This window comes from Sprattus sprattus (genome assembly GCF_963457725.1).
Source record: "Sprattus sprattus genome assembly, chromosome: 19".
Lineage (NCBI taxonomy): Eukaryota > Metazoa > Chordata > Actinopteri > Clupeiformes > Clupeidae > Sprattus > Sprattus sprattus.
The window spans coordinates 5,462,018-5,476,001 of NC_137917.1; the positions used below are offsets into that span (position 1 = coordinate 5,462,018).

The 13,984-nt window shown below is 42.6% G+C and overlaps 1 protein-coding gene across 17 annotated transcripts in view; it reads right to left on the reverse strand.

Annotated features, from left to right (window-relative positions):
• ubr5 (ubiquitin protein ligase E3 component n-recognin 5) overlaps positions 1–12,690 on the reverse strand; it is a 38,012-nt gene extending 25,322 nt beyond the window's left edge. For all 17 annotated transcript variants that reach the window (XM_080858253.1, XM_080858252.1, XM_080858251.1 and 14 more), the window contains exons 1-5: positions 12,487–12,690; positions 4,495–4,539; positions 3,048–3,129; positions 2,756–2,832; positions 460–579 (exon numbers count right to left, since the gene is read on the reverse strand). In XM_080858253.1, coding sequence (XP_080714379.1) covers positions 460–579; positions 2,756–2,832; positions 3,048–3,129; positions 4,495–4,539; positions 12,487–12,548 — 386 coding nt within the window. In that variant the 5' untranslated portion in view covers positions 12,549–12,690. The remainder of the gene's footprint in view (positions 1–459; positions 580–2,755; positions 2,833–3,047; positions 3,130–4,494; positions 4,540–12,486) is intronic.
• Between the last annotated feature and the right edge of the window lie 1,294 nt (positions 12,691–13,984).

Genomic DNA, 13,984 nt, shown 5'->3' on the forward strand with positions numbered 1-13,984 from the left:
ATTACTTGCCTCATGTATAGTTCACCAAATAACTGATAACACTGACAAATCTGGTCTCTAAAATATATTTTTAGTTGTAGACACTGGTTCTCAGTAAGAGAGCAAGAGAATGATCATAATTAGACATAATACGCCCACATGACCAAAATGTGCTAACGCACACTTAAATAAATGTTTTTTTTTTTAGTTTTTTTTTGCATGTGACACAGATCAGCTTTTGCAACTTCAAGCTCGATCAGACTAAATTAGTGTTTTTGAAATGTTAAGTGAACCCAAAATAATGGTTGTAATCTGATCATTAAGCTTTCATTTATAAGGCTGTTGAGGCTTCAGGGAGACCTACATTAACTCAGGGACTCCAACATATAATCCCTAGTCAGGAGTGGCACTGTAGACGTGAGGGCGCCCAATATTCCCCAATGGCTAAATGACTGAGGGGGGCCCCCTGCCAGAACTTACCCAAGGGTGTTGCCTGCCAGTCTGCCCAAAGTGTCTGAACCAGGCAGGAACCAGGGCGGATCACTAGTCCTGCCTGGCCTGGAGCTCCTTCCTGCCCCTGACCCACTGCTCAACTTTGAACTGGAAACAGAAGACGGGAGATCAGTTACAAACCTAGTGTCCCACACACTGGGACGAGCTGTGCACACCTGGACAGCCCCGCTGGTTGGTTGGAAAAGCTCTTTCGGCTTTCTCTTTTGACGTTTCATTCTCTGTGGCATTTCTTTTTGTTTCTCATGTCTGGAATGGAGGGAAAATAGGGATGACGAGCATGGCAACACCCTTGGAAATCAGAATTGGCTGCATGTCATTCCTCCGGGATAAAGACCTGTCTAGGCTCTGCCCTGAGTGCCTCACTTTACAATGCATGTAACATCAATGGATGACCAGAGGAGACAGCCATTTTAACAGCTGCTTTGCCTCAAAATTCAAAGCACAGTTTGAAAGTTACATCCATAAGTATACCACGCCTACAGGTACATGTACAGATATAGATATTAAATGACAAACCAAATGGTGGTTGTTATGGTCTGGCGTTGTTAAGAGGCAGCATGTGGCAGAGCTGATGCAGTGTCTTACCTGTGATGCTCCTTTACAGAGTCTCACAACACAGGGGCGTGGCTTATCCACCCTTTTCCAGCATCTTACATGCCTCCTTTACATACTGGGCGTGGTCAATCTATCCTTCCACAGCACCTTACATGCCTCCTTTACATACTGGGCATTTTTAGTCTATCCTTCCCCAGCTTTACATGCCTCCTTTAAATACTTTTAATACTTTAGTGTTGCTTCATAAATGCTCATAAGAGATCATGCCTCACAAACAACACACATATAAAGTAAATTTACCATGACCTATTCTGTCATTTTTTAATCATCAGACAAGCACAACATTTCTTATAATGCAATAACAACATTTGACAGAAAAGTAGAACTCTTGGGTGGTATCTTATAACATGTAAAAAATAAAATTGCCGTTGTTGATACGGCAAAGTCGGACCTCAAAGTTTACTACAAGTTCCCGAAGACCCCCGGGCATACTATGGGGAGCTAGAATGCCATTAAGCAGCATTAGCTGGGCCTGGAATAGGAAAGGGCATGTACCGCCGGAGCCTTCTCTTGAATGCTCATTTTTACTATTCTGTTGTTTCAAGGGCAAAGGCTGCATGCCAAATTAGGCTTTGCTTAAATGGCTTTAAACTTCAAATGGGAGGCAGTGTGGAGGAGCACTGCTGTCTGCATTCCAGGGCTGCGGCTGTCATTGGGAGACCCGTTGAAGAATTCACAGGCCTCGTTTCCATTAGCTTAGCAGCACTGCTGATGGCTCAGGGCTACTGCCATCTGCACCATCTTAGTTTCTCTGCGAAACTCAGCTCGTTTCAGTGCTGCCTGGGCACAAACTACAAGCGCTGCAGAAAGACAGGAAAAAAAAGCACCCTAGCCAGCAACATTATCTTCAGGGGTCTTCAAGCTGACTGACAAAAAGACTGGAAAGAGTTAGAAGGCAGGAAGTGAGGGAGGGAAAAAAATAGAAAAGGTTTTTTTACGTTCCATTTGGACAGCAGTGGTGTTGGCAGGAGCTTGAGGCACATCTACTAAGTGCACACACTCAGGCTTGTAGACCGGGCACAAAACCCCAGTGGAGAACAGACAGACAAGGAGTCTCCAGCAAATAAGTTGGTAAAATGTCTCCCCACAGGCTCGAGAGAGAGCTTAAGTCAGATGGTGACATTTCTACATTTAATTTAATGTCACAATCACTAGTGGTGATTCTATAAATTCCACATTTAAAAAAATAAAAAATAAAATAAAATTTTAAATGGAGCAGTGTTTTAAAAACTGGATGTTAAAGAAAAACAAAGACACCTCAAAAACCTTGGTGATTTACCACTGGGCTGCTTGAAAAGGACACAAATAAATCAGCGTTGGACATGTTGCAATTCTGCCTCCTTATGTGCTGACTACACTCTACAGGACGGCACGAAAACAAACAGAGCGGAACCTTGATTGGGCCCTGTGGTCACAGTCACTACAACAGAGTATGATTGGCTAAATTCAGATCCTGGAGCCAGGTCAATATTTAAAATGCTAATAAAAAAAGGGCAGAGGATAGTGTTTCCTAAGAGGGCTGTGCCCAGGAGAGCAGTCCAGGCGTTTAGGAGGAAATCAGGCCGTGGGCCTCAGGCTGTGTAATGTGTGCTTTTTTTTCTCTTTTTTTAAAGAGGATCAGTAAAAGCTGAAGGACTGAATGCCTCACCCCTCAGTGCCGTCTGCTTTCCCCAGCTCCAGGCGATCGGGCTGGACGGCAAAGCCAATCCGGCACACACGCCCATCCTGAAACAAAGACACATCGTGAGCCTCCTCCTGCACACCAATCACCACATCAGGCATCACCACATCTGTCAAGCTCATATCCAGCAGTCACTTACAGTTCTACAATGAACTTACTTATTCAGATCATATATGCAGCATGCAGTCTGACATTAACATTTTCCCTGAATTAACAGTTTCCTTTCTCTAGTCAGTAAAAACGTTGCTGTGCATTTTACCTCAAGGAGAAAACCAGCATGGTTTGGTCCAACCACACACTGTTTCAATGTGGCCTGCTCAAGAAGACTGAGGTGGGGGTGACTGCAAAAAACAAAAGGGAGGCATACAATTTCAATCACCTGAACTAGTCCCAGAATATTGAATTGTCCTCTAGAACACACATTCAGACAAGCTAGTATATCAGGTCAGAGTCCCTCAGCTGGTTGGGTGAGGACGAACAGTAGTGGGCTTTCGTAATAAGTGACATAACATGAAAGTGCATCTAGGACCATAAACTTGCTCTAAGGACTATTCTTTGTGCAGTCTTTACATGGTACACAAGATAATTAAAGTTTACATATTTCTTCTCTAGCTTTAGAAAACAATAAATACATATTTGATATTTTATAAAATTACTTTGCAAAAAAAACATAGGCAATTCCAAAAGAAAACAAAAACTCTGGTAAGCAAAATTCCAATGCCTATTTATTAGACCTGGGATTTATGTTCTGGGCTTCCTAGAGAAGCGGGGCCCCATCCCGATATGAGCCCGTGCTTAGTGTTGCAGCAGTTGCAATGTGGAACATGAGAGCTGGAAATGGCCACATCTTCAACGGAGCACTCAGAGGCACTACTGCCCAATACTTTCAATTGTTGTGCAGTATACGAACATCCTTTGTGGAATTCCCCGGAAATTCTGTCTGCTGTCTGCGGAAACTCTTACACCATGCAAGGTTGCCTGTGCAAATAGCTATCCACTCACACAAAGCTGAGAGCTAAACTGATTAATAGGAAACTAAAAATGGAAGCATACGTGATTGACAGGCTATATTTTGCTTTCTCCTCAAACACGTGTGTCACAAGTTTGCCAGTGGGCCAACCCAGCCCATTGCATGATAGGGGAAACCCTGAACCTCTTGGGGGTGTATTCAGAGGAGGGGAGTGTGGAGGTGTCATGCTGCACAACACATGGACACAGCAGTTGTCAGGCCGACACTGCGCTGAAACTCTATAGCTGGCACACTCCCACATATTCTGATTTCCAGGGATATGGGACAGTGTAATGGGGCTGACTGCTATATCTGTTCTACCGCCCATCACTGTTGGGAAAGAACCTCATGTTTTGAGCATGAGGAACCATCTCCCTAAATGCACCTGGCTGTAACCGGCTAACAACCAGACACTTAAAAAGAATTAACTTTCTGAATGAAATTCTGCCAATTACTGGCATGAAAAATGTATGGAGTAGCTTTCATAAACTAAACACTTTCCTATGCACATTAATTAAGTTATGGTGAAATACATAAGATTTCAAAGTCTGTGAACATCCGCCTCTGTCTGGTGGAATGCAAAGCATATTTATTGGCGGCAGTGCCCCCATAAAGGAACTGGTGAGTGGCACTCCTGCAGAGCGAGTGCATTCACACACATGGTTGATCAGATGGGTTTTCATGGGTTTTGTCTTACCTGTTGTAATTGTATTTGTTGAGTTTCTCAGAGACTTCCCGGAGCCTGTTCAGAGAGACAGGGGGAAAAAAAGTGTTAACAGGAAGGTTCATTTCCAGCTGGGATGGCAATCGTCACAAACACATGATTGGGTCACATTAATGATGTCGTTTCAGGGGTGTGACATCCTGCTTCTCCTGTGTAATGCGGTAGTCCAAAGTCAAACACGCTCAAAGACTTAACACGAAAATAATTACCACTTAACGTGCAAACATTCCACCGGCGTGACAACCTATGCACAGTTGTAATGTTCTATCTAGCAACCAGTGAAGGCACAGTGCAGAAGTCCAATGGGGAATTCAAGGTAACAACTATATCTCTTTCAAAGCCATTTCTGCCCAGGTCCACCGATGTTGCCAATTACCATGGCCAGCTGGCTGCGGCGCCTTAATGAAGAGGAAAGGGCACAGAAACAGATGGGGGTGGGATGCAGGGGGCTCTCTACTCTCGCCTCCCCAGGCAGCGGCAGCATTTGACAGGGCTGGGCATATAAAGGTCTTCCTGTTGCAGTTAGAACTGCACAGTATCCTGCTGCAGGCTTTGAGGAAGATGCTTCTAAGCATTCCTGACAGAGTGTGCAAAGCTCCAACAAGCTGGAGCTCAGTCACTATGACTGTGACAATCACTCACGGATGAGCTGGCCAGTGCAGGCACGGGGGGTGTGGTGGGGGTCAGGCCTCAGGGTCACGGGCACGAATGCAGCCGCAGCTGGATGAGACTTAACTGGGCCACTGCATTTCCTCTCTCACACAGCACCAGAGAAAACTGGACATGGATCCCAACTGACATGGTGGCATACGAGTTGCACATACGATCAGCTGAGATAACAGGTTCTTTTGATTGGTCAATGGGGAGAAAAAGGTGGAATGGACAGATGGCCACGGTGCCCCACATTTCCACAAAAAAAAAAAGAATGCTGCCGGTTAGGGGCTTGGATCTTGGCTACGCTAAGCTTAGATCTGGCAAATCTGGGTTGAGCAATGAAAGTTCCCTTCTAATAAACACTGCACGGAGAACAAAGAGAAGTCCTATTCAGTTCTCATTATTGCCCATCAGAGTCCAATACAGCCACTGTGAGTCAATGCTGAGCCCAGGCAACAGACAACTGTGCTCCCCAGGTGGCCATTTCTCTCCGATGAGCCTCCAGAGACAGGGAAGAACAGAAGCTGTATGCGTTCAAGAGCAGCTCCGCATCAAGCACTCCCCCCTTTTGAACCAAACAGAAAGAACGGCAAGGTCTTCTGAGAAAGGGGAAAAAACTAAACCCTTACACCATGCAACCTTGTGGGAAAGGGGCTAAAAAAGAAACACCTCCTATTAAACCTGATTCAACAGTGAGGAGCCAAAATGGATTCCTACACGTCTCCAGAGGCAGTCCAGCAGATGGTCACAGCTGTGCCATGCGGGTCGAGGACAAGTCAGAGGCTGTGAGCTGGGCAAAACATTCATGGGTCTGACAGCAGTGGTGTGGACTATATGAGCCGAGAGACCAACTTTCACACCCATTTTCCACCGAAGCCTCTGTCTGGGTTTGGGCATTTCATCCGTACATGTGCACTACAACCATGCCACATGGCCTCTGCAAACATAAATCACATGCAACAGAGCAATGCAACCACATAAAATCCAATACACACAAATGGAAAAACTTGATGTGGAGTGTTATAGCAAGAGGGTATGCTTATATTCATTGTCTATATCGTTCAGTGGTGGCTAGTGTTTAAATTTGAGTAAGAAGGCTGCGAACAGAGACATGCTAAGGGTGTCCTGGGTAGGGTTGGGTACCGAGAACCGGTACCAATACGGCACCGGTTCCATACAACCGATACCTACCCGGACCGAAATGCAACGCAGATTTCGGTGCTTCCTTTCGGTGCCTGAGCAGATAATTTTTTTTTTTTTTTTTTTTTTTAATTAAAATTTTTATAATTTAACAAAACTAGCGATAACCAACGAGAAGTAACGTTAGTGGCGTAGATCTTTCTGAGTACGATCTGTATACTTTTTTGTGTTGATAACAGATTTCGTGGGGCACATATAAAACTGCTCCATCTCCCAATATAGACTCTCGCCTGTGTCGCTCACGCTGCATTCCGTATGGGACTAGTGGAAACGGGATTTGTGTTGAGGAGTTGCCATGGTAATGGGTTGACTTGCGTGTGGTTTCGGTTTCAAGATAAGTGTGGTTGTTCTGCAGAAGTTGGATACGCTTTATTAAACGGAGAGCTACCGTCTCATCCAAAGATATTCCTTCTCAATGTGAGTTCTTAAGAGAGCACTAACTTGGACGCTACAATAACATTGCAACAGTCTGACAGCGAAGAGCAGGCAGCCTTGCACAGAGCAAGCACAAACAGAGCTAGCCATCAATATAACGGAGAAAATGTCGAAAGGTAAACGATCAAAAGTGTGGCTGTATTTCGCACAAAAAGATTCAAACAACGCGACGTGCAGCATATGCAACAACAAAATTGCGTGTAGGGGAGAGAACTCAAGAGGCCCTGAAGCTAAACTTTTAAAGGGGCAGTACACATTCACGAAACCAGTGGGTTTAAATAAATGCAAACTAATTAATATTTGTTTTACTCTGAAGGCAAACATGCTCATATTTCTGCAAAAGTATTACTGAAGTGTGAAGTGTGTGTACAGAGTTTGTTATGTATTTATTTATATTTATTTAAGTATACTGTAAACAGTTGTTATAAGTTAATATATTGTTCATAGTTTGAAGTTAAAAGGTTTGAAGCCAAGTGTTTTGTATTTATTTTTATTTATAGTATACCTCAAACAGTTAATATATTGTTAAATTTGAAGAAAACTATTTGCCTTGGCAATAAATAAGCCTAATGTCTTTAATTAAAAAAAAAAAAAAGTATCGGTTCTGGCACCGTTTAGGCACCGGTATCGTTTTAAAAGTATCGGTTATGTACCGGTATCGGAAAAAACCCAAACGATACCCATCCCTAGTCCTGGGGCATGATCACTAAGAAATTGTTGAAATATAAGCCCTAAAATGGCAACATCTAGTGAGACAAAGCATCTGGAGACAAAGCTGATACTGATACTGATAATTGTCAGCAGGCTGTAGTGCTTTAAGTGAATTTGTCAATGATATTTGTCCCCCACTAGTGAAGGGCCTTGGGAAACATAACCAGCATTGCAGGTCACTCGAAACAGAACTTTGAACACAAATGACAGGACGGGTAGGGGCTAAAGTAGGCTATAAGTAGACTAAAGTCAGGCACAAGTTAGGCTAAAGAAACAACCATCTCACCCAACCAGCAAAATTTTTTTTGGTCCAAAATTGCCCAGGCCTACATCATACCACACTCGTCAAACAGACGCCACAAACACAGCGACCCAAACCAGTGCTGAAGTTTGGTAGGGTTTGTTGGTTTGGTTGGGCTTGGATTCCAGGGCCTGCTGACAGAATGGGGCTGCAGAGGAGTCTGAAGCGCCACATATAGTTACCTCCCTGAAATTATTTTCCGTGCATTTTGGTAGAATAACGAAAATTGGGTAAATCACTAAATCCTAGGGGTGCAACGGATCAAAAAAACTCACGGTTCGGATCGTTCCTCGGATCAGAGTCACGGATCGGATAATTTTTCGGATCAGCAAAAAATAGACAAGACAAATAAACATGTGGAGGAAGGGGCTGCTTAAACGCCGTGGTGATGAGCGGTTGTTGAGCCGCTTTCGGTTTCACTCCTGTCAGTGAAACACCGGGGTGATGTCGCTGTAAATGCGTGGCCATGCTCGATGTGTTTCCACTGTTGTATGGCTTTCTTGTGCCACAGTGCCTACACACCGTCACGGTTTTATCCACCAACCTCTTTCCTTCTGCATTCAATTTGACAGGGAAGCCAAAATGCTCCCAAACAGGGGATTTAAATGTGGGGCGTTCAAGTTCTTCTGTTCCTCCGCTCGCCATGACCACGCTGTGTTGCAGGTTTTTCTTTGTGTTAGCAATCGCTATGTCAGCTACGTGTTACGTCTGTGTGGTAACCTAGGCGACAGGTTTGTGTGGCAGCGCGAGTATATGGAAACAGATGTAGCACTAGAGGCAGCAGTTATCGTTACATTAGTCACCGAAGTCTAGCCTACTTTTATTTTCCATGCCCACTGTTCTACATGTTGTACGCTGAGGACAATAAATCACAACGAGCCATAGGACTGTTTGCTTATTGAAAAGGGAAGGGTTGCAGACTTTTACCCAGAGCGTGTTAAGTAGCTCTGTCCCTGGAACTAGCAGGAATGGTTACGGCTGTGTGTGGACTGAACATGCGCACATTTTTTTCATTAATCAATCCGCGGATCATGCGTGTGCCGAACCGAAATAGATGATCCGAACGGATCACGGATCAATGATGATCCGTTGCACCCCTACTAAATCCAGCCCTAAATCACTTGTTAACCTCTGATGGAACAGATTCCTGATACAGAATTAAGCCCCATTTTGGCGATTGAAAGGATCCACATTGCATTTAGTTGAGTACAAAAACACCGTCAAATTCTGATGTTACCGTGATAATCTATCTAATTGAGATCATGCTAAACTAGCTAACTTTAACTGTAGCTATCAGTGGCCCACAGAGTATTTGGACAGTGATCGAAAACTCATGTCAGACCCACTTTCACCCAACAGGCTATAAAACTCAAAGCACTGCTTCGAAATCAGGGACTAAATGTTGATTGACCGTTGACAGCCATTGAAATCTATCTAGCTGAGAAGCACCATCGAATTTGATGGGCATCATGACATTTTAAACTTGGCCTGTGTTATGTTGTCAGTTTGTCATTGCAATATGCAGCAACACCAGCGAGTGAACCATCCATAGATAAACCAACATACACAATTTGCATCCATGTAAATCTATGGACTTCCTAAACTAGGCCTGGATGTAAATTCTACTGATGTCCACTTATTTAAGGATGTCTCTGACGCAAAAGAAATATAACTTCTGAACAACTTGAGAAACTAGCAAATTTTAAAACTTTCACACTACAACAATTTGTAGATAATGAAGTTGATGCAGTTTGTCAAGGTCTACTCGAGGCTAATCAAGCACACACCGACTTAAAAGGACTATGCATCTCTCCATTGCCTTTAATCACAAATCAGGGAAACGCATAGCCTACGTCATTTGCACACCCATGAAATACATGAAGTGTCCACCAGGAAGTAAAGCAGAGCTGACTTCTCTTCTCCCCATTGAAATCTGCAGAATCACTCAAACGCATACATACTTGGTTACTGTTAGTAGCTGCACCTCAGGCATAAAATCATAGTTGTAGCTCAGACACGAAAACCTCCGGACCCTCAGCACATGAGCTTGCCTCACAGAGGACCACAATCTAATCTATGGAGGTCAAACCACATTTCATAAATGGGGAACACTACCTGAACTGGCCTTCATTTCCTGTGAGAGCAGCACAGTAGAAAAGCCGGTGAGTCACATGACATCATTGAGATAAACAATGTGTCAGTGGCAGGGACTAATCTGTGGTCCGCACTGAGAGGAAAAAGATCAGGAATGGCACACTGAGCCATTGCTTCATGAAGAATAAAAAGCCACAAATTATGGACTCGCACCAAATACATTACTGTGTAATGCATGGCATGACCTGCAGAAGATCAAATTAATTTCAAGTTACCAATTCTATGCTGTATTCTATTTCTGTATCTGTTTATCTTTTGACAGACAAACACTCATTCTCTATCTCACACAAACACATGAGTCTCGGAAGAATCTTCCTCACATATCAAGGACAGGATTAATGGGGTGGAGTCACAACAGCCCTCTGTGGTAAGAAGACACATCAGAGTTGACAAAGACATGCACTCACCCTATGCATTAACTGCATATGTTACATGGCTGCACAACTAAAATGACAAGTCTAACCCTGCTTTCCCCCGGCACGTCATACAAGAACACCTAGCATACATGTATAGGTTCACTAAGTCTTAAAATGGAATGACCCAGTAATCAATTCAATCTCAACGGAAGACAAAAATAGGGTTGCTATGAATAACCTTCAATTTAAATAGGCTGTATGTAGCATGGTACATTGTGTACAAAACTGTATGTGCAACATGCCAACAGTATTAATCTTTGAAAACCTCAGTGTCTAGGCCTTAACACCTCATTTGCGATAACAGTGACAGTTAAGCATCCACATCTGATCATTTCTTACAGACTCATTGCTTCTGACACATATTAACCAACCAAAGGCTTTAGAAGCCCTCAAGTGAAGTCCCACTCTATGGGAGTAAGCCAATAAACCAAACGTGATTAAACAGCAACCTAATACGTTCAAATAGTGCTAAAAGCAGGTCAGATGACAGAGAATGATAGGACATGGAGACCGGGAATGCTGTGCATCGATGGTGCTCAGCATGAAGTTACAATATGGTTACTGACTGCAACTTGCACAACGTCATTACAAAAAAATAAACAATGTGCCAAATAGTCAACCTGATTGTTCAGCATCTACTGTCTGAACAAAACAACGTAATAAAATGTAATGGGCCGCAACAATAAGTTAACCACATATAAATTAACAGAAACACCGGTGGAGGAATGGGGTAATATAACTCATGAAATGTGTGCTTAGAGAGGACACTGTATTGGCCATGTATTCTCAGCATGGAATAATGTGACAGCTCATATCCCGTGGATAACGTTTCATATTACAACAAGAATATAAATCAGCAAGCTTTGAGGTGCCAAAAGAATCAACGTTTACGTTAACGTGACACGTTACAATGCAGCCATGCTGGCTAAGGGAGGTCGCCAACTTGCTAGCTTGTTAGCCAAGTTACCTTCCAGCCAACCGGAACCAAGAACTCACAAACGCAATTAAATGTAACGTTATTTAGCTCTATTTGTAACTCGCTCAACTCTATCTTAGGATAAAGGCAGATAAAAGGGCTAGTAAGACGCCAGTGTACAACTAATAATTAACACAGGTGACTTTATTACGCAAATGCATACAAATATTTTTAAGTTTTAAGCTTACACCTTTCAAACAATACATCCAGGCTAGAGGGCCATCACTACCTAATAATCCAATATACAAACCGACATATGGAATACTGTTTGCCTCCTGCCTTTTCCCTTGACTAGCCTTAAAGCTAATCAGAGCCAGGTGGCTAATCCTACCTTGCAGTTAAAAGGTTGGCTAGGTAGTTAACGTTAGCAATAAACAATTCAGCACACCAATCACAAACAAGGTGGCTAGCCAACTAGCTACAATTTATCGCTTCGCCAGCAACATTTCCCAAAACGTCACATGACAATTAACGTCAAACCTGACTAACATTGACAAACCAACAATAACGTGCCATCATGATAAACATTATCAGCCAACATTTTACGATTTGTCAATGACTAATCTAACAGTCGGCTTGCTGTGTATGCAAGCCTTGTTTGGTGATAGCTCGTTAGCTAACGTAACAAGCAAACAGCTAACTGGTTAGCCAGCAAAACTAGCCATCAAGCTAGCTACTTTTTCGATAGATTTCTTCAGGCATTTGTCCTCAAACACATCCCAAACGATGGTAAATGTGTTTGTAAATCCAGTTATGTTATCTGACGCATTATTGATCATTTGCGTTCAAAATAGAGCTATAGTAAAGCACACATATTCCCTCTCTTTTTCTTGACCCCATCCCCCAACCCGCATTGTCCACCTCAACTTTGACTATCGGCCAATCATTCCTGCTAGCACATAGCTAGCTAGCAATTAGCTGTCTAGCCAGCAAGCTAGCTAGTAACGTCGAGGTAGTCTGGACAAGATGCCGGGCCACAAAACAAAAATTGAAATATGAATATGTGGACCATACCGAGGCATACATTTCTGATACTGAAAACATAAAATATACAACGTACCACACCCTGTGCATAAATATTGATTTAAACCCTTTTTTTCCCCGCCCGCAACAAATACCTGTCATTGAGCTGGTCCTCGGTCCCGGGCAACGGGTGAACCACGAAGTGTATAGATGTCATTATTTCAATCCAAAAAAGACGAAAATGTATGTAGTTTGGGGGGAATAGTATTTTCTAGGTAGCTACAACTTTGTGGTTTCATATAAGTCCTTTATAACGAAAGAAAACCGGAGCTTTGCTCTACAGCCTCCTCACCCACATGCCGCCATCTTAACTCTACTAGGCTCCTTCGTTCTGTGTCGATAAGCAAAGATACAACAACGTTTCTGGTTGGTCCTTGAACAGTAACGGGAAAACATGTTATCGTGAACGGGATTGGTTTAGAGGAGAAAGGCAATGAAAAAAACACTAAATCAAACCGAATGAAATACACTATATTAGCACTGTCTTTTGACCATGTGCTATAATTTCCTAAAATAAATTAAAATTAGCCTATGTTCTTGCTTTGGACAAATATGTATACATAAATTACTAAATAAATCTAAAAAAAATGCACCAATATATATACACGTATATATAATTATGTATTATTAAATATATATATATACAATTAAACAAACAGAAAAATATATAAGAAAATTAATCATTAGCCCTGAATAGCCTGAATGCTGATATTGACACATTAGATTTGATTGCTCAGATTATGTATTTTTAATATGGGCTGTTTAATGTGGGCTGACCAATAGTGCTCAGATTATTGTCAGTGACCAAATTAATCACAAGATGGCCCATGATAAGAAAACTTTGGACAATTTTTACAAGGCAGGACCACTTCTGCCAAATCCTAATGGTGTCTGGGATAATCCATAATCTTGAGGCTCAGTTTAGCCTGCAGTGCATGGACCGCGGAACCAGTAGGGCCGTTACCTACTTTTGAACTTCAAACATATATATAAAAAAATAAAAAACATTAAAATCCATTGGTAGTATGCATCGGGCTATGGATCCAGCATAGGAAAAAACAGAAAGTGTTAATGAATAGATCATCTTATTTTTAACCACATCAGTCCAGTCAATCAAATTGTTCATGAGGTGGATTAAATCTATCGGAAACATCATCAACCAACGCCTTCTCAGCTTGTACTGCAGGCCTATGCCTGAGATATTATAAGAGTCAATAAGGACTTCGCCCATGCACATCATCTCGCTATCAAGCGTAGCATTAGTTTAAACGAGCCACAGTAGTCAGCCTACTGCTTAGTTCATCAGATGATGCTCATCTGATTAACCAGCACCAACCACACAGTCGCTTTGAATTAAAGTGGTCAATTTAAGACAGCCTTCAGTCATTCCAATTTGCCAGCTGACCTTGCCATACAAAAAGGTCTGCTGGACAAACAGCTATTTCAACTCGCACTAAATACTTATACCTTAACTTTAACCTAAGGCTTGCTTACGATCATTTTCAGCATAATGTCCCACGTATATATCGAGGAAAACAGCTCAACAGCCTGACAGGAAGACTCAATTTTTCATTCCTCAAGGCTGCATCTACT